This window comes from Mobula hypostoma, chromosome 18 (assembly GCF_963921235.1).
Source record: "Mobula hypostoma chromosome 18, sMobHyp1.1, whole genome shotgun sequence".
Taxonomy (NCBI): domain Eukaryota; kingdom Metazoa; phylum Chordata; class Chondrichthyes; order Myliobatiformes; family Myliobatidae; genus Mobula; species Mobula hypostoma.
The window spans coordinates 70,184,510-70,206,548 of NC_086114.1; the positions used below are offsets into that span (position 1 = coordinate 70,184,510).

The 22,039-nt window shown below is 44.7% G+C and overlaps 1 protein-coding gene across 7 annotated transcripts in view; it reads right to left on the bottom strand.

Annotated features, from left to right (window-relative positions):
• Positions 1 to 22,039, bottom strand: part of otud7a (OTU deubiquitinase 7A) — a 297,748-nt gene that overhangs the window by 50,114 nt on the left and 225,595 nt on the right. For all 7 annotated transcript variants that reach the window (XM_063071095.1, XM_063071096.1, XM_063071097.1 and 4 more), the window contains one exon: positions 409 to 536. In XM_063071095.1, the coding sequence (XP_062927165.1) occupies positions 409 to 536 (128 nt within the window). The remainder of the gene's footprint in view (positions 1 to 408; positions 537 to 22,039) is intronic.

Genomic DNA, 22,039 nt, shown 5'->3' on the forward strand with positions numbered 1-22,039 from the left:
AACAAAAGATGCTGAATATGTCAAGCTTAACAGAGCAGGTTGATGACAGGCAAGGTAGTGCAACTCCAGAAGACACATGGGCACTGTTTTTGGGAAGTATATTTTAAATTCTGAATCGTTCATTAGGTGTGTTGCCAGACAATGTAATCAGTGGAAAGAGGGATCTTATTTTTCGCAGGCAAACTCTTTGTGGCTGCTGAAATAATCTGGTGGAGGTTTTTTTTTCACATCCCTACTTTCAGATATAGCCTTGGATTTATGCATAATCACAAGGATAGATTAACCTAACCTGCTCACTTTCTCAGCATTGTGTCCTAGAACACAGTGTCAATAGAAACAATTACCTTCAACAAATAAAAACAAAACAGAACACTATTGTTGTGGCATGGACAAAAGAGTTAGACTAACCTTCACCTCCCGAGTCTCTTAGCATAGTATCTGCAACAACAACAATTGGTCTTCGCAACACGTGGGCAAGGACAAACACATGGAACTCCTCCAAACTTTCATAAACTGGATCCTCAGAATTGTCAACACTGTGAAGAAAAAAAAAGATGCATCCTTATCTCCCCACAATAATCAATGTTCACTGACATGTCTTTTCCCTCTAATTTATATTTAACCTTTTCTGTTCCAGTCAAGATGTTATTGCTGGAAGATATAATATTCATCTCCAAAATCAGTACCAGCATCTAACATATTATCCAAGTGTGTTATAAGATGCAGAGCAAGAGGATTCCATCATGCCCCAGCAAAGTATCACAATTCTAACACCATGATATTACACTTCATTTCCCTCATCATAATTTTTGTTAACTGATACTGCTTTATGGTGTGGATCAGTATTCATGAGGATGAGTTGAGATAGCTCAAATTCACTTCACATGGAACTTCTGCAGCTAGAATACAGAGAAAATATTAAACAGAACAAGGTTTGAACCCCAGCCCAGAGGTGAATGTACAGCCTCTAACCCAATGCTGCACCTAATTTTCTACAAAGCATTTTCTTTTTTAATTGACAGTTTTTCTGTACTAATAGCAGGTAATATTCAAAAAGCTCCTTGGCCCAAGGTCAAGTATCTAAATAAATACTACATCTAGGAGCACTAAACCTCTATGTAAAATATGCTGAATTAAACAAACCTGTACCTCCCTCAGTGGTGTCAGAACCATGTAAATCCTTGAGTGCAGGTAGCGTGTTTTAAGTTCATATGCTTGAAGTATTTGTACACCCTTCTGAAGTTCTTTTCATCCTGAGGGTGGGATATCACAATCCATGAGATGTTGATTTAATTTGTTTTGCCTCCCATCCCTCTCTCAACATCTGGCAGGTAGAAAGAGAGTAAGGCAACCTATTTGCAAGTGTTACTGCTACACAATCCTCAGCTACAGAGAGATGAGGAAGTGTGATCTAAATTAACTTAACTTCCAAATTGCCTTCCTAAAACACAACTACAACCAAATTTAGGGTGTGTTTGTGAATGATCTTCCACAGACTTGAGGAGAAAATCAACATTTGACTATTCACTATGCACTATTTTTTACCAAGCTGACAGTGATGGTGGTTGCACAACAGCACTTCCCACTACAGTCATCAACCAAGACAGATGCCGCTAATTAATTTGAATCACTAATGTCTTTATCAAGAAAAACGATCAATATTCTGTTTTTTTTTCTTTATTAGAATGTTATGTTATTGAAGGCAATGTTATGGAAACAACTAGGCATCACTGAAGACAGAAAGAAGTAAACTTTCAAAATGATAGCTGACAAATTACAGTTTCTATTTTTGCAGATACTGCCTGACCTACTGAGTACTTTCAGTGGGGATCTTTGATTATCTTCCTTTTTAAGGCTATTGTGGTGTTCCGGGATTGGGGGGAGGGGGGTGGTGTGGTGTGGAGTGGGGTTGGCATGGTTGATAGCTTGCCCCAGCATTCATGGCGGCCAGCACTACCTATTGTTCTTGTTTAAAATGTATTTATGGGATTAGGATGGCATGTTCAAGTTCATAAATTGTTATATGTCAGCTTGGGTTATACAGTTGTTCACTTGTAGTTTTGTGGGCCATCCTAAACGTCACTGGGGTGTGCGATAATCACCTCCCCGTCTGTATGAGACTGAGCGGTTCTCAGCCTGGGTCATCGCGCCCAGTCTGTTTTTGTGTTTGTCACAAAAAAATGGCAGTTGAATTAAACAAGCACTTTTCATCTGTCATCATAAGCCAAATGCTCGGCACATTGGTGTCAGAAGTGAGATTAGAAATTACAGTGAGATTGAAAAGCTACCACGTCAGACGGAGTGCCTAAACCTGAGGAATAAGTTACAGCACTGAACAGTGTGCCTCCCCCGCACTGGGCCCCCGAAGATGGGACGCTGACATGGAGGGAGGATCTGGGAACCGCGTATTGTGCCTTCCTAGGGGACTCCAATGGGGGGAGCACACCAAGGCCCCCCAACCGGGGGACATGGCAGAGCGCATCACAAGCCTCCCTCGTGGCCCATACTGGGGAATGCGAGGCACCACGTCAGGACGAGCAACATGGCAGGCACCACTGACACTGCTGGAGCCAGAGGAAGACTGGAGGGCCTCAGCAATTAATGCCACAAGGTCCACCCTGAAGCTCCTCAGATACAATGCTACCAGCCACCTGGAGCCCCACCGAGATGGCACAGAACTTTGCCCTGGCACTGGACGGAGATGCCTGGGGGCCCTCCTCGACCTAACGCCGGCTGAGCAGCGCAAATACAGGGCCCTCATAGCAGCGCTGGAGTGGTGTTTTCAGCAGAAAACATTGGAGTAAGCAATGAGGGAAGAACTAGGCAGCATACACAGTGTGGGAGAAAGCCTGGAGGTTCACAGCAGATCTCCGCCACTGTGCTCAGCATGGCTACCCCCAGTTCCCACCCACAGCCAAGGAACAGCTTGCCCTCCACACCTTTGTAAAGGCATTGACACTGAAGCGCCTTTGGCAGCATATTCGCCTCACATTGCCATCATTGCTGGCAGAGGTGGAGAGGGCAGTAGCCCCCCAGAGCTTTCCAATGTTGCGCCGCATGCCACGAGTCTAGGCTTGTGTCACTGAGGTGGAGGAGGAAAGACAGCAACATAGAAAACCTACAGCACAATACAGGCCCTTCGGCCCACAATGCTGTGCCGAACACTTTAAAAATTACCTAGGGTTACCCATAGCCCTCTATTTTTCTAAGCTCCATGTCCCTATCCAGGAGTCTCTTAAAAGACCCTATTGTATCCGCCTCCACCACCAGTGACTTATCAAACTTGATGCTTTCCAAAAGCTCCAGCACATCCTCTTTCTTAATGTCTATATGCTCAAGCTTTTCAGTCCGCTGTAAGTCATCCCTACAATCGCCAAAGTCCTTTTCTAACGAGGAGGAACCCATGAGACAGGTACGATCAGAGCCGTGCCAGCCCTGCCGTGTGCCATGGAGCGATCTCTGTGGCCAGGTAATGCTGTTTAGCCTGTGTAATGTCCCAGCCACATTCAAGAGACTGATGGCGAGGGTGCTGGCTCACATTCGGTAGATTTAAACTGATTTGACAGAGGGATGGGAACCAGAATGATAGAGCTGAGGAAGGGGAAAACAGAAATAAATCAAATATAACATGCAACAGAGATGATAGAAAGGACAGGCAGGAAATGAGGTATAATCACAGCCAGTGGGATGAGTTTCAGGGCAATAGAGGTGTGGGGGAGTGGGGGGGAGGAGGAGGGGGGGAGAGGAGGAGGAGGAGATCGAGATCATCTTTATTGTCATTGTTGTGGAGCAATGAAACACAGTTTAGCAGCTCAACGTTTTGCAGCATGACAAAGAATATATACATAAAATAAACTCTAAAACCTCAGGAGTGCAGTCCAAAATTAATAATATATGGATGGGGGGGTAGGACTATTGCACACCTGCCATTCCTGGAAGTGTGATGCATTTAGCTGCCACTGTCTTAGGAGGGGGGCTGGAGAAGGGAAGGGGGTGTTATACATTTCACTGCTTGTGGGTAGAAGCTGTTAAGGAGTCTCTTTGTTTTCGTCCTTAATGCTTTGTATCTCTTCCCAGAAGGTAGAGGGGAAAACAGGTGATGTCCAGGATGAGTGGGATTCTTTGAAATACAAGTTTATTCTTTTGAAGTCTGCCAGTATAAATGTCTCTGAGGGAGGGTAATGTTGTGCCAATAACCTGCTCTGCTACCCTCACCACCCGCTGCAAATCCTTCCTGTTCTGTTCCGTGCAGCTGGCAAACCACACTGCACAGCAATACATCAGGAGGCTCTCTATAGTTGTCCGATAGAAGTTGATCAGCAGGCGATGAGGGAGGAGAGCGTGCTTTAGCTTCCTTAGGAAGTAGAGCCTCTGTTGGGCCTTCCCCACCTGATAAGAGATATGAGCAGTCCAGGTGAGGTCAGCCAAGATGTGGACGCCGAGGAACTTAAAACTCTCTACTCTCTCCACCTCTTTCCCGTATATGTGCAGAGCAGAGTGCTGGACGCGCTTTGATTTCCTGAAGTCTACTATCAGCTCCTTGGTTTTTGTGATGTTCAAGTCCAGGTTATTATGACAACACCATTCTGTCAAATGCTGTACCTCCTCCTATAGGCTGTCTCATCACAGTCTGATATGATACCTATTAGGGTGGTATCGTCAGGAAATTTGACAATGGTTTTGGTGGAGTGAATGGTAGAGCAGTCATGGGTGAAAAGAGAATAGAGGATGGGGCTGAGAACACACCCCTGTGGGGTAGCGGTGTTCAGGATGAGAGTAGATGATGTGTGTTCTCCCATCCTGACACTTTGGGGTCTGTTACTCAGAAAATCCAGTATCCGTGAGCACAGTGAGCTGCCAAGGCCCAGGTTGCTCAATTTCTGCTCCAGTTTGTAGGGGATGACTGTATTAAAAGCTGAGCTGTAGTCCACGAACAGCAGTCTTACATAGGTGTTATCCTGATCCAGGCTTGTAAGGGCTGTGTGGAGAGCTGTGATGTCATCCTCTGTCGATCTGTTTGCACGATAAGCAAACTGGTATTTATCAAGGTCAGCAGGTTTGGCAGACTTAATAGAAGACAGTACGAGTCTCTCAAAACATGATGATAGGAGTTAGAGCAACTGGGCGATAGTCATGAAGGCAGTTCACTGTACTTTTCTTTGGTGTGGGTATTATTGTGGCTGACTTAAGGCAGCTGGGGACTACAGACTGTAGTAGCGAGAGGTTGAAGACAGTAGTAAATACTCCTGCTAGTTGATATGCGCAGTCCTTAAGAATCCTTCTGGTGACTCCATCTGAGCCAGCTGCTTTCCTCGCATTGACTCCGCGCAGGGCGGATCTGACCTGGAGTTGGTGTAATTGTATAGGATCATCCTTCTCTGTTAGTGCTGACTCGATGCCAACTTCTCCCGAGAAAAGAACTGTTCAGAGTGTCTGGCAGTGTCCTATCTGAGGAGTTTGTGACTGTATAGCTGTCCTTGTAGCCAGTAAGAGTCTTTATCCCCTGCCACATACATCTGGAGTTGTTATTGGTAAAGTGCTCCTCTATACGCCGTTTATATCTGCGCTTGGCCTCTCTGATGTCGCTTTTCAGGGCTCTTCTTGCCTGCCCATAGGCCTGTAGATCCCCAGATTTAAAAGCAGCATCCCGTGTTCTTAGCAAGATCCTCACCATGCTATTGAACCAAGGTTTTTGGTTGGGGAACACCTTAACAGACTTTGTGTCCAGCACAAAAGTTTATATATGAAAGAACAGCTGATGTGTGCCCTTCCACAGCTCCCCCTTCATCAAAAACTTCCCAGTCTGTGTTATCGAAGCAGTCTTGTAGGGCAGAGGTAGCCTCCTTAGTCCATACTTTGACTGTCTTCATATATGGTCTTTGTCTACAGCTGAGTGGTTTATATGCCGGGGTCAGGGACAGAGACAGATGGTCTGAGAGTCCCAAATGTGGCAGAGGGCTGCCTTTATTTGCATGAGGAAGATTGCAGTAGACTTGATCCAAGGTGTTCTTTTCCCTTGTCGGGAAGTTCACATACTGATGGAATTTAGGTAAAACAGACTTCAAGTTGGTATGATTGAAGTCCCCAGCTGCTATAACAATGCTGTCTGGTTGTGCTGATAGACACTGGCTAATGGAGTGATGTAACTTCTCCATAGCTAGCTTAGCGTTAGCCTGCGGTGGTATGTAAACAGCTGCTATAACAACCGATGTAAACTCTCTCGGCAAGTAAAAAGGTCTGCACTGCAACATCGGGTATTCAGTGTCCGGGGAACAGTGAGTATCTATAACTGTAACTTCTGTACACCAACTGTTATGTATATAAATACAAAGTCCCCCTTCTCGGATCTTGCCGGAGTGACTAGTCCTGTCCGCCCTGAAAACAGCGCGGCCCGCCAACTCGATAGCCGCATCCGGAATATACTGGTTGAGCCGTGTCTCTGTTATTATCATCACACAATGATTTAAACTGTGCAAAGTAATCCACAGTCGCAGCTCGTCCATCTTATTATTTAGTGACCGGGTGTTGGCGAGGAAAAGGCTTGGGATGACCAATTTATAGGGGTTAGCCTGTAGGCCTCCTCTCTTACCCCTTTTCTGCTTCCTGTGTCGCCGCCGTCTGCACCATCTCAGCGGGGGGATATTGATTCCTTCGCTCGCGGGGTAGCACCGTATCTCCGGAGGAATAAAGCTCCAGCTGTTAAAGTCTGGAGTGCAGTAGTCCGCCATCGCTAGAATCTCGGCCCTACTGCAATGTACATGTACATGTGCTATTACACAAATAAAAACACATAGAAACACTATGAAAATAAAATAGCTGCCAAAACTCGAAGAGCGCTGGGCCGCTGCATCTAGACGCGCCGCCATCTTCCCTGTCGAGTTAAAACAGAAAGCAACAAATACTGGACAGAGTGTTATATTTGAATGCATGCAGCATAAGAAATAAAATGAATGATCTTGAAATTCAGCTACAAATTGGTAAGTACAATGTTGTGGCCATCTCTGAAACTTGGCTAAAGGATTGCTGCCATTGGGAGCTGAATGTCCAAGGGTATATGGTGTATTGGAAAGATAGGTTAGTAGCAGAGGGGGTAGTGTGATCTTGTGTATAAGAAATAATATTAAATTATTAGGAAGAGATGACAGAGGATTGGAAGGTGCAGAGTCTCTATGGGTTGAGTTAAGAAATGGCAAGGGGAAAAGGACCTTTGTATACAGGCCTCCAAACAACAGCCAGGATGTGGATTAGAAATTACAGCAGGAGATAAAAAAAAGTGTCTCAGAAGGGCAATGTCATGATAATCATTGGGGATTTTAACATGAAAGTGGATTGAGAAAACCAGGCCAGTACTGGACCTCAAGAGAGAGAATATGTAGCATGTCTAAGGGATGGCTTTTTAGAATAGCTTGTTGTTGAGCCCAATTGGCTGTGCTGGATTGGGTGTTGTGCAATGATCCAGAGGTGATAAGGGAGCTGAAGGTTAAGGAACCCTTAGGGAACAGTGATCACAATATGAACAAGTTGGCTTTGAAATTTGAGAAGGAGAAACTAAATTCCAATGTGTCGTTATTTTTGTGGAATGAAGGAAATTACAATGGCACGAGAAGGGAACTGGCCAAGGTTGACTGTAAAGGGACACTAGCAGGAAGGACAGCAGAGCACAAATGGCTGGAGTTTCTGTGAAAATTGAGGGAAGTGCAAGACAGATATATTACAAATAAGAAGAGATTTTTGAATGGAAGAAGGACACTACCATGGCTGACAAGTGAAGTCAGAGTCAAAGTAAAAGCAAAAGAGAGGGCATACAATGAAGCCAAAGCTAGTGGCAAGATAGAGGACTAGGAAGCTTTTAAAAACTTGCAGAAGGAAACTAAGAAGGTCATTAGGAAGGAAAAGATGGATTATGAAAGGAAGCTGGCGACTAATATCAAAGAAGCTATTAAGAGCTTTTTTAAGTATATATAGGGTAAAAAGAGAGTTGAGGGTAGATATAGGACCAATAGAAAATGACACTGGAGATATTGTAATGAGAGACACAGATATGGCAGAGGAACTTAATGTGTATTTTGCATCAGTCTTCACAGTGGAAGACATCTGCAGTATACTGGACATTCAAGAGTGTCAGGGAAGTGAAGTATGTGCAGTGAAACTTACGACTGAGAAGGTGCTCAGGAAGTTTAATGGTCTGAGGGTGGATAAATCTCCTGGACCTGATGGAATGAACCCTTGAGTTCTGAAGGAAGTAGCTGGAGAGATTACAGAGGCTTTAACAATGATATTTCAAGAATCGATAGATTCTAGCATTGTACCTGATGAATGGAAAATTGCAAATGTTACTCCTCTATTTAAGAAGGGTGGGAAGCAGCAGAAACGAAACTGTAGACCTGTTAGCCTGACATCAGTGGTTGGGAAGTTGTTGGAATCTATAATTAGGGATAAGATTATGGAGGCACATGACAAGATAGGCCAAAGCTAGCATGGTTTCCTGAAAGGAAAATCCAGCCTGACTAACCTACTGCAATTTTTTGAGGAAATTACAAGTAAGATAGACAAAGGAGATGCAGTGGATGTGGTGTACTTGGATTTTCAGAAGGCCTCTGACAAGGTGCTACACAGGAGGCTGCTTAGCAAGATAAGAGCCAATGGCAGTTACCAGCATGGGTAGCATGGGTGGAACATTGGTTGATTGGCAGAAAGCAGAAAGTGGGAATAAAGGGATCCTATTCTGGCTGCTGCCGGTTAGCAGTGGAGTTCCACAGGGGTTGGTGTTGGGACCGCTACTTGTGATAAGTCAATGATTTGGACTATAGGATTAATGGATTTGTGGGTAAATTTGCTGAGGATACGAAGATATGTGGAGGAGCAGATACTGTTGAGGAAACAGAGAGCCTGCAGAGAGACTTAGATAGTTTAGGGGAATGGGCAAAGAAGTGGCAAATGAAATACAATGTTGGGAAGTGTATGGTCATGCACTTTGGTGGAAGAAATAAACAGGCAGACTATTATTTAGATGGAGAGAGAATTCAAAATGCAGAGATGCAAAGGGACTTGGGAGTCCTTGTGCAGGATTCCTTAATGGTTAACCTCCAGGTTGAGTCGGTGGTGAAGAAGGTGAATGCAATGTTGGCATTCATTTCTAGAGGTATAGAACATAAGAGCAGGGATGTAATGTTGAGGCTCTATAAGGCACTCGTATTGTGTGCAGTTTTGGGCTCTTTATTTAAAAACGGATATACTAACATTGGAGAGGTTTCAGAGAAGATTCACGAGAATGATTCCAGGAATTAAAGTGTTACTGTACGAGGAACGTCTGGCAGCTCTTGGGCTGTATTCCTTGGTGTTCAGGAGAATGGTGGGGGGGGGGGGGGGTGGATCTCATAGAAACATTGTGAATGTTAAAAGGCCTAAACAGATTAGATATGGCAAAGTTATTTCCCATGGTAGGGGACAAGAGGGCATGTCTTCAGGATTGAAGGACATCCATTTAGAACAGAGATGTGGAGAAATTACTTTAGTCAGAGGGTAGTAAATCTGTGGAATTTGTGCCACTAGCGGCTGTGGAGGCCAAGTTATTGGGCGCATTTAAGGCAGAGATAGATAGGTTCTTGATTAGCCCGGACATCAAAGGGTATAGGGAGAAGGCAGGGGAGTTAGGATGACTGGAAGAATTGGATCAGCCCATGATTGAGTGGTGAAGCACACTCGATGGGCCAAATGGCCCGCTTCTGCTCCAATATCTTATTCCATGCAGTCATTGTGTCATCTATTTGGACCATGTCCTGGTGCATGCTGCCGTTTTTGATGATGCCTGTGGAACTTGAAAGAAGTCTTCGCTGCCAACTGCCAGGTGAACCTGCACCTCAACCCCACAAAATACTGCATTCTGCGCTGCCAGATGAAGTTCCTGTGGCACACAGTGAGTGCGGGAAGAGTGGTGACGGACTCTGAGAAGGTGGCGGCAGTCAAGATGACAATGGCCCAACCCCCACGAAGTCTCTGAGCTTCGCAGTTTCCTGGGACTGGCGTCATACTACCACTGGTTTATTAAGGACTTTGCCACCATCTCCAGTTCCCTGTACTAGCTCCGAGAAAAAGAGGCTCTTCGCCTAGACTGTCACCTGCACTGCTGCCTTTGATCAGCTCTCACCCAGGCCTTGGTGCTGGTGTATCCTGATCCAGCACGCCCTTTCATTGTTGACACCTAACAGGAGAGACAACAGGCAATGTGGGGGGGAAAAAACCACAAATTGTGCAAATACAAAAAGAAAGAGAATAAATTGACAAACAAATAAATTAATAAATATCACCAACACGCTCTGATTCCAGAGGACATCCGTTTAAGGTGAGTGGAAGACAGTTTACAGGAGCTGTCAGAGGTAGATTTTTTTTACTGGAGAAAGTATGCGAACTTCTAGGATTTAAAGCGGAGGTTTAAATGAAAAGTTAGGTTTTGCAATCAATGAGATGACAGTCAGGTGTGAATGTCGGAGGCCTTGCCCTACTTAAAGAACATAAACTTGGGTCTTCACTATCAACGTCTGATTTTCACCATACAGATTTTTGGAAGTGTGTTATGCCTCGATCAAAGATTTCTGAGGACCTCAGAAAAAATGTTGATGCTCACCAGGCTAGAAAAGAATACCAAACCATTTCTAAAAGTTGCTGGTGAACGCAGCAGGCCAGCAACTAGGAAGAGGTACAGTCGACATTTGGGGGCCCTTCGTCAGGACTAACTGAAATAAGAGCTAGTAACAGATTTGAAAGTGGGAGGGGGACATCTGAAATGATAGGAGAAGACAGGAGGGTGAGGGATGTAGCCAAGAGCTGGGCAGTTGATTGGCAAAAGGGATATGAGAGGATCATGGGACAAGAGGCCCAGGGAGAAGGAAAAGGGGGAGGGGAACCCAGAGGATGGGCAAGGGGTATAGTCAGAGGGTTAGAGGGAGAAAAAGGAGAGAGAGAGAAAGAATGTGTGTATATAAATAAATAACGGATGGGGTACGTGGGGGAGGTGGGGCATTAGTGGAAGTTTGAGAAGTCAATGTTCATGCCATCAGCTTGGAGGCTACCCAGACGGAATATAAGTTGTTGTTCCTCCAACCTGAGTGTGGCTTTGTCTTTACAGAAGAGGATGCCGTGGATAGAATGGGAATGGGATGTGGAATTAAAATACGTGGCCACTGGGAGATCCTGCTTTTTCTGGCGGACAGAGCATAGGTGTTCAGCGAAATGATCTCCCAGTCTGCGTCAGGTCTCGCCAATATATAGAAAGCCACATCGGGAGCACCGGACACAGTGTATCACCCCAGCCGACTCACAGGTGAAGTGTCGCCTAACCTGGAAGGCTGTCTGGGGCTCTGAATGGTAGTGAGGGAGGAAGTGTAAGGGCATGTGTAGCACTTGTTCCGCTTACAAGGATAAGTGCCAGGATGGAGATCGGCGGGGAGGGATGGAGGGGATGAATGGACAAGGAAGTCGCGTAGCGAGCGATCCCTACGGAAAGCAGAGGGGGGGAGGGAAAGATGTGCCTAGTGGTAGGACCCCGTTGGAGGTGGCGGAAGTTATGGAGAATTATATGTTGGACCCGGAGGCTGGTGTGGTGGTAGGTGAGGAGAAGGGGAACCCTATTCCTAGTGGGGTGGCGGGAGGATGGAGTGAGAGCAGACGTGCATGAACTGGGGGAGATGCGTTTGAGGCCAGAGTTGATGGTGGAGGAAGGGAAGCCCCTTTCTTTAAAAAAAGAGGACATCTCCTTCGTCCTGGAATGAAAAGCCTCATCCTGAGAGCAGATGCGGCGGAGACTGAGGAATTGCAAGAAGGGGATGGCATTTTTGCAAGAGGAGGAATAGTCCAGGTAGTTGTGAGAGTCAGTAGGCTTACAGTAGACATCAGTGTGTAGAGCAGGACAAGACACATAAGACGTCCTGGTCATCCACTGCGCCTAGTCCCATCTCCAGCCGTCTCGACTCTGTCTTGCCACTGGATCCAGATGGGAATTGGGAAGAGAGAGTGAGGCTGACTCTCCCTCACTTAAATCCAAGTCACGTGCTAGTCTTGACACCATCATAATGGTGTCGAGGTCCTCAACGATGTACGATGGACGAACAACAACAGTAGACATCATTAGATAAGCTAATTCCACATCCCATTCCCATTCTGATATGTCTATCCACGGCCTCCTCTGCTGTAAAGATGAAGCCTCACTCAGGTTGGAGGAACAACACCTTATATTCCGTCTGGGAAGCCTCCAACCTGATGGCATGAACATTGACTTCTCAAACTTCCGATAATGCCTCACCTCCCCCTCGTACCTCATCTGTTATTTATTTATATACACACATTCTGATGAATCTTATAGAATTTTTTGAGGATGTAACTAGTAGAATGGATAGGGGAGAACCAGTGGATGTGGTATATTTGGAATTTTCAAAAGGCTTTTGACAAGGTCCCAAACAGGAGATTAGAGTGCAAACTTAAAGCACACCGTATTGGGGATAAGGTATTGATGTGGATAGAGAATTGGTTAGCAGACAGGAAGCAAAGAGTGGGAATAAACGGGACCTTTTCAGAATGGCAGGCAGTGATTAGTGGGGTACCGCAAAACTCAGTGCTGGGACCCCAGTTGTTTACAATATATATTAATGACTTAGATGAGGGAATTAAATGCAGCATCTCCAAGTTTGCGGATGACACAAAGCTGGGCGGCAGTGTTAGCTGTGAGGAGGATGCTAAGAGGATGCAGGGTGACTTGGATAGGTTAGGTGGGTGGGCAAATTCATGGCAGATGCAATTTAATGTGGTTAAATATGAGGTTATCCACTTTGGTGGCAAGAACAGGAAAACAGATTATTATCTGAATGGTGGCCGATTAGGAAAAGGGGAGATGCAACGAGACCTGGGTGTCATTGTACACCAGTCATTGGAAGTGGGCATGCAGGTACAGCAGGCGGTGAAAAAGGTGAATGGTATGTTGGCATTCATAGCAAGAGGATTCAAGTACAGGAGCAGGGAGGTTCTACTGCAGTTGTATAAGGCCTTGGTGAGACCACACCTGGAGTATTGTGTGCAGTTTTGGTCCCCTAATCTGAGGAAAGACATTCTTGCCATAGAGGGAGTACAAAGAAGGTTCACCAGATTGATTCCTGGGATGGCAGGACTTTCATATGAAGAAAGACTGGATCAACTAGGCTTATACTCGCTGGAATTTAGAAGATTGAGGGGGGATCTTAGTGAAACATATAAAATTCTAAAGGGATTGGATAGGCTAGATGCAGGAAGATTGTTCCCGATGTTGGGGAAGTCCAGAACGAGGAGTCACAGTTTAAGGATAAAGGGGAAGCCTTTTAGGACCGAGATGAGGAAAAACTTCTTCACACAGAGAGTGGTGAATCTGTGGAATTTGCTGCCACAGGAAACAGTTGAGGCCAGTTCATTGGCTATATTTAAGTTAAATATGGCCCTTGTGGCTAAAGGGATCAGGGGGTATGGAGAGAAAGCAGGTACAGGGTTCTGAGTTGGATGATCAGCCATGATCATACTGAATGGCGGTGCAGGCTCGAAGGGCCGAATGGCCTACTCCTGCACCTATTTTCTATGTTTCTATTCTTTTTCTCTCTCTCCTTTTTCTGCCTCTGTCCCTCACACTATACTCCTTGCCCATCCTCTGGGCTTCCCCCCCCCACTTCCTTTTCTTTCTCCCTAGCTCTCCTGTCCCATGATCCTCTCATATCCCTTTTGCCAATCAACTGTCCAGCTCTTCGCTCCATCCCTCCCCCTCCTGTCTTCTCCTATCATTTTGGATCTCCCCCTCCCCCTCCCAAATCTCTTACTAGCTCTTCTTTCAATTAGTCCTGACGAAGGGTCTGGGCCAGAAACGTCAACTGTACCTCTTCCTAGAGATGCTGTCTGGCCTGCTGCGTTCACCAGCAACTTTTATGTGTGTTGCTTGAATTTCCAGAATCTGCAGATTTCCTCGTGTTTGCCAAACCATTTCTATAGAGTTTGGGCTCTACCAATCTATAGTCAAGCAGATGGTGTGCAAATGGAGGAAGTTCAACACTGTTGTTACTCTCCCCAGGAGAGGTCGACCAACAAAAATCACTCCAAGTGTGTAATATTCCAGGAAGTCACAAAGAACCCCAGGGTAACATCTAAGGAGCTACAGGCTTCTCTTGCATCGCTAATGTCAGTGTTCTTGAGTCTACCACCAGGCAAAGGCTGAGCAACAATGGTGTGCATGGCAGGATTGCAAGGAGAAAGCCACTACTCTGTAAGAAGAACTTTGCTGTTTGTCTAAAGACAACGTGGATAAGCCAGAAGGCTATTGGAAAGTGGATGGATGAGTCCAAAATAAAACATTTTGGCTTGAATGAGAAACATTATGTTTGGCAAACAGCAAGCACTGCATTCCAGCACAAGAACCTCATCCCATCTGTGAAAAATGGTGGTGCCAGTGTCACAGTTTAGGCCTGCTTTGCTACCTTGGCACCAGGATGGCTTGTCATCATTGATGCAACTATGAATTACGAATTGTACCAGCAAATTCTACAGGAAAATGTCAGAGGATCCGTCTGTGAACTGAAGCTCAATCGAAAGTGGGTAATACAGCAAGACAATGACCCTAAACACACGTAAGTCTACCAAAGAAAGGTTCAAACAGAAGAAATTTCACGTTTTGGAATGGCTGAGTCATAGTCCTGACCATAATGCTATAGAAATGTTGTGGAAGGACCTGAAGTAAGCAGTTCATGCAAGGAACTCACCAACATCCCAGAGCTAAAGCAGATTTGCAAGGAGGAATGGGCTACAATTCTCCAAGCCGATGTGCAGGACTGATCAACAGTTACTGGAAATGTTTGGTTGAGGTTATTGATGTACAAGTGGGGTCACTGAAAGCAAAGATTCATATACTTTTTCCAACAAATACATGTAATATTGTATCATTTTTCTCAAAAACTAAATGAAAAAATATAATGTTTTTGTGGTATTTATTTAATTGGGTTCTCTTTATCTAGTTTTAGAACATAGAAATCTACAGCACATTACAGGTCCTTGTAAAGTGCTGTAGACTGTTGTACTCTACAAACTGCCTAGAATTTCCCTAATGCATAGCCCTCTATTTTACTAAGCTCCATGTACCTATGTAAGAGGCTCTTAAAAGATCCTATTGCATACGCTTCCACCACCGCCACCAGCAGTGCATTCCATGCACCCACTACTTTCTGTGTGAAAAACTTTATCCTGACATCCCCTCAGTACCCATTTCCAAGCACCTGAAAACTATGCCTCCTTGTGTTAGCCATTTCATCTCCGGGAAAAGGCCTCTGGATATCCACATGATAAATGGCCCACATCATCTTATACACCCCTATCTCTACACAGCTCTTGAACTCAGTCCCACGGATTATGTATGCCAACACACCATACGCCTTCTTAACAACACTGTCAACCTGTGCAGCAGCTTTGAGTGCCCTATGGACATGAACCCCAAGATCTCTCTGATCCCACACACTGCCAAGGGTCTTACCATTAATATTATATTTGACCTACTAAAATTAACCAATTCACACTTATCTGGGTTGAAGTCCATCTGCCACTTCTCAGCCCAGTTCTACAACCTATCAATGTCCCACTGTAACCTCTGGCAACCCTCCAGACTATCTACAACTCCCCCAACCTTTGTGTCATCAGCAAATTTACTAACCCACCCTTCTACTTCCTCATCCAGGCCATTTATAAAAATCACAAAGAGGAGGGGTCCCAGACAGAGCCGTGCAGAACACTAATGGTCACCGACCTCCATGCAGAATATGACCTATCTACAACCAGCCTTTGCCTTCAGTGGGCAAGCCAGTTCTGGATCCACAAAGCAATATTTCCTTGGATCCCATGCTCCTTACTTTCTGAAGGTGCCTGGCAAGGGGAACCTTATCAAATGCCTTACTGAAATCCATATTCACGGCTCTACCTTCATCAATGTATTTTGTTACTCCTCAAAGAATTCAATCAGGCTTGTAAGGCACGACCTGCCCTTGACAAGGCCATGCTGACTATCCCTAATCAGATTATCTCTCCAAATGCCATAAATCTTGCCTCTCAAGATCTTCTCCAACAACTTACCAACCACTGAAGTCAGACTCACTAATCTATAATTTCCTGGGTTATCTCTACTCCCTTTCTTGAACAAGGGAACAATATTTGCAACCCTCCAATCCTCCACTACTTCTCCCGTCCCTATTGATGATGCAAAAATCATCACAAGAGGCTCTGCAATCTCCTCCCCTGCTTCCCACAGTAGCCTGGGATATATCTCATCTGGTTCTGGTGACTTCTCTAACTTAACGCTTTTCAAAAGCTCCAGCATACCCTCTTTCTTAGTGTCTCTATGCTCCAGCATTTCAGTCCACTGTAAGTGATCCCCACAATTGCCAAGGTCTTTTTCTCTGGTGAATACTGAAACAAAGTATTCATTAAGTACCTCTGCTATCTCCTCTGACTTCATGCACGTTTCCACTATTGCACCTGATTGGTCCTATTTTCACATGGCTCATCTTCTTGCTCTCCCATACTTGTAGAATGCCTTGGGGTTTTCTTTAATCCTGCTCACCAAGGCCTTCTCATGGCCCCTTCTGGCTCTCCTAATTCCATTTTTAAGTTCCTTCCTAGTAGCCTTGTAATTTTCTAGAGCTCTAACAGTACTCAGTTTCTTGAACCTTTCATAAGCCTTTCTTTCCTTCTTAACCAGATTTTCTACATCCTTTGTACACCATGGTTCTTTAACCCTACCATCCTTTCCCTGCCTCAATGGAACAAACCTATGCAGAACTCCATGCAAATGTTCCCTGAATATTTGCCACATTTCTGCCGTGCATTTCCCTGAGAATATCTACTTCCAAGTTTCTGCCTAATAGGATCATATTTCCCCCTACCCCAATTAAATGTTTTCCCAAATTATCTGCTCCTATCCCTCTCCAGCACCCTGGTGAAGGAGATAGAGTTGTGATTACTTCTCCAAAATGCTCTCCCAATGAGAGATCTGACACCAGACCAGGTTCATCTCCCAATACCAGATCAAGTACAGTCTCTCCTCTAGTTGGCTTATCTACATATTGTGTCAGGAAACCTTTCTGAATACACCTAACAAACATCTAAATCCCTTGCACTAAGGAGATACCAATCAATATTAGGAAGGTTTAAATCTCCCATCACAAAAACCCTGTTATTATTGTATTGTTCCAGAATCTGCATCCTTATATGCCCCTCAATGTCTCTGTTACTATTGGGGGGGGGGGGGTCTATAAAACACACCCAGTAGAGTTATTGCCCCTTTCCTATTTCTGACTTCCACCCACACTGACTCAGTAGACCATCCCTCTATGGCTTCCTCCTCTTGAGCAGCCCTGACACTATCGCTAATTAGCAATGCCACACCCCCCACCTCTTTTGCCTCCCCCTCTGTTCTTTCTGAAACATCAAAAGCCTGCCACACTCAGCAGCCATTCCTGCTCCTGAGACATCCAAGTCTCTGTAATGGTCACAACATCATAGTTCCATGTAATGATCCACGCTCTAAGTTCATCTGCCTTATTTATGATACTCCCTGCATTAAAGTAGATACATCTCCACTATCAGGCAGAGTGCAACTCTGCCTATTCTTCCTCACAAACTCCCTACAAGCTGTCTCTACTTGTGCTCCAACCTCCCCATCCTCAGCCTCTTCACTCCGGTTCCCACGCCCCTGTAATTCTAGTATAAATCCTCCCCAAAAGAATTAGCAAACCTCCCCACCAGGATATTGGCCCCCCTCAAATTCAAGTGCAACCCGTCTTTTTCATACAGGTCACACCTGCCCCAGAAGAGGTCCCATTGATCCAAAAATCTGAATCCCTGCCCCCTGCTCCAATCCTTTAGCCACGCATTGTATTCCTATTCTGTCGCATGGCACAGGCAGCAATCCTGAGATTACTACCTTTTGAGGTGCTGCTTCTCAGCTTCCTTCCTAACTCCCCATATTCTGCTTTCAGGGCCTCTACCCTTTTTCTACTTATGTCATTGGTACAAATATGTACGACGACCTCTGGCTGCTCACCTGCCTATTTCAGGATATTGTGGACACACTCAGAAACATCACGAACCCTGGCACCAGGGAGGCAGACTACCATCCTTGTTTCTTTTTCGCGCCAACAGAATCACCTATCTGGTCCCCTAACTATAGAGTCCCCTATTACCGCTGCCATCCTATTCCATTCCCTACCCTTCTGAGCCACAGGGCCAGTCTCAGTGCCAGAGGCTTCCCCCAGGTAGGTCGTCTGCCCCAACAGTACTCAAAATGGAGTACTTATTGTTAAGGGGGACATCCACAGGGGTGCTCTCCACTACCTGATGGTCACCCACTTGTCTGTCTCCTGTGGCCCCAGGGTGACTACCTACCTGTAACTCTTATTGATCACCTCCTCATTCTGCCTAACAAGCTGTAGGTCATTGAGCTGCAGCTCCAGTTCTCCAACTCGGTCTCTAAGGAGTTGCAGCACAATGCACCTGGTGCAGAATAGGCCATCAAAGAGGGTGGAAGTCTCCCGGCCTGTACTGTGCTGCACTGATGTTTTATGTTCTATTAACAGGTACAGTTTTAAGTTGAGAGGGGTATTGGCCAGAAGGAACTACAATTTACAAATGGGTGATGTCGAATGAATCAAGGACAATGGAAGGAGATGGACCAATTGACTTTGTTCCTGCCATGTGCTTGGAGATGGAGTCTGCCATTTTGTGAAATAGTTTTGCATCCTCCATTTTGTGTGTTGGTTGCTTGGCTTGATCAGTGTTTTAAATAAGACACAATGATGCCTCAGGTAATCTGCTGAACAGGGGTCTTTTCCAAATAAGAAGTTAGTTGTGAGGTGTTCTTTGGTTGGGTATAACATGCAGGTTTATGAATGTCTGGTCTGTATGTTTCAAGCCGATTGAGAACGAAGAACCATAAATTACCAATTGTCATTTGCTGGGAAGAGGGCAAAAAATGGATGCTGGCCTGGAGCAGAGCCAATAGAAAGGTGTTAAAGGTCAGATACATGACCTGTAGACAATGACACTGGAATGCAATATTTGAATTGGTAAGATAAAAGCAGACGCTTCAAATCTGCTGGCAGCGGTAACTCTATATAGAGGATAAATATTACGGATTTGAGGTGCCTCATGGACAGGTGGAAATTTGAAATGGGACTATGAGGAACATATGGTTAGCAGCAGAAACTCCCTTTTAACTGGTAATATCTTTTCTATTCTTTGACTGCTCATGGAAGATCGGGAAAACTTAATAGGTGTGCAGACAGCCATTGCTTTCATAAGTTCGTATGTTCTTCTGTTGAGACAATAAAAGTACTTGACAGTAAATATATTTTCTCTGTGTCTCTCTGATCATTATTACAAGGGGTGATTCATGTAACAGGAAAAGTTTAAAGGAGTTCTTTGTATACAATAAGTGGCAGGTGACTAAAATGTGTTGCCAGGGAAAGTCAAAAAGAAGCACTTAAGGGGCATTTAGATAGCACATGAACAGGCAAGGAAACTGTGTTGGATGTACTATCAATGCGCAGGCAGACATGGAGTGAAACACTGAGGCAATGAGGGTAAGCTGCCTTTTGGGAAGACTGATCACTCAGTGCTTGGAGAAAGGCAGGCCAGTGCTGGGGACCACTTGGATCCTACAGACTCTCATTGCCTCTTGCTGAATATAATGAAAGTTGTCATCTCTCCTCTGCCCACACTTTCTGGTAGCAAGCTCAATGGTGGTCACTGATAGGCCATTGAGCTCCAGTCCGTGGACCAAACAGTTCACTTCAACTTTTCATTGCTTTTGGAGCCTTCAAACAAGTTCTAAGTACAGTTGAAGTAAGACTGGGGTTCAAACCAGCACAGTCAATGGTATGTCTATGAAAGTTGTCAGTTACCCAGGTCATTGAATATCATGCAGCAGTAAATCAAGCAACCTGGACTTGCTCTGTTGACCAGAAGATGTTTTGCCACTCATCTGAGAGGCTTCTTTAGTTCTGATCCATGGTGGGTAGATTTCCGGCTTATAAACTCTGTGAGTTGTTCAAAGGTATAGCATCACATGAGGGTTGTTCAGAGACGTAGAGGTAAGAAGAGGGTCATTAGTCTCATCTTTGCATGAATGGAGGTGTGAACTGTTGTGGAGACTATGGAGTAAACATGTTAGGATTGCATTGTAAGTAGCTGATAGGCGGCGTCGCACCCCACCTCCTCTGTTCAGGGATGGGTTTTCAGAATCAGAATCAGAATCAGGTTTATTATCACCGGCATGTGACGCAAAATTTGTTAACTCAGCAGCAGCAGTTCAATCCAATACATAATCTAGCAGAGACAGAGAAAAAAATAATAATAAATAAAATAAAACATAGTAATAAATAAACAAGTAAATTAATTATGTATATTGAATAGGTTTTTTTAAAATGTGCAAAAACAGAAATACTGTATATTAAAAAAATGTGAGGTAGTGTCCAAAGCTTCAATGTCCATTTAGGAATCGGATGGCAGAGGGGAAGAAGCTGTTCCTGAATCACTGACTGTGTGCCTTCAAGCTTCTGTACCTCCTACCTGATGGTAACAGTGAGAAAAGGACATGCCCCGGGTGCTGGAGGTCCTTAATAATGGACACTGCCTTTCTGACAAACTGCTCCCTAAAGATGTCCCGGCTACTTTGTAGGCTAGTACCCAAGATGGAGCTGACTAGATTTACACCTTCTGCAGCTTCTTTCGGTCATGTGCAGTAGCCCTTCCATTCCAGACAGTGATGCAGCCTGTCAGAATGCTCTCTATGGTACAACTATCGAAGTTTTTGAGTGTATTTGTTGACATGCCAAATCTCTTCAAACTCCTAATAAAGTATAGCTGTTGTCTTCTTTATGACTACATGGATATGTTGGGACCAGGTTAGATCCTCAGAGATCTTGACACCGAGGAACTTGAAGCTGCTCACTCCTTCCACTTCTGATCCCTCTATGATGATTGGTATGTGCTCCTTCGTCTTGCCCTTCCTGAAGTCCACAATCAGCTCTTTCGTCTTACTGACGTTGAGGGCTGGGTTGTTGCTAGGGCACCATTCCACTAGTTGACATATCTCACTCCTGTACACCCTCTCGTCACCACCTGAGATTCTACCAACAATGGTTGTATTGTCAGCAAATTTGTCAGTTTGTCAGTAATGCATCTTTCTATAAAAACTCCTTTTAGTGATGATCGCAGTATGTTGTTGTTTCTGAGAATACATCCTACATATTAAGGTACAAGTTCCTGTGCATTTTTAGAATATAAATGGTCAGTTATCACGCTCTTCAGCTCAAGAAGTTTGTCCTAAATATCAAACACCCTCTTACACCAATTCCATTTTATTCTCCACATTTCCTTCAACTTTCTTTAGATTACACCACTCAGGGACCAATTTCAACCCATGTATCTTTGGCATGTGGGAGGAAGCCAGACCACACAGAGGAAACCCATGTGGCCACAGGCAGACTGCACAGACAACACTTAAGAGTTTCGGGTTGAAATGTGTTGATTAGGTGTGAATCATTAGAGCTACTACACATTGGTGCAACTGGTGGCAATGACGCTCTTTATTACTTCTTTGTGAGAGGGGCTCTTCGCCAGTTAATGAGCCCAAACTACATCTTACAGGTAGAAATGAGTGCCATGCATTTGCAGAACTGTCTAGCCAAATACTGTTGGTCACTTCTCTTAAAAATCTCAAAAAATGCCTCTTGCAAGCTCAGCAAAAACGCTCTTGATTGGGGGGAGTCCGAATCAGGTTTAATTTCAAGGGCATATGTTGTGAAATTTATGAACTTAGCAGCAGCAGTACAATGCAATGCATGATAATATAGAAAGTAAAGAATAAATAAGTAAATCAATTAAAGTATGTGTGTGTATATCAAATAGTTAAATTAAAAATAGTGCAATGCAAAATCAGAGAAAAAAAGTGAGGTAGTGTTCATGGGGTCAATGTCCATTCACAAAGTTGATG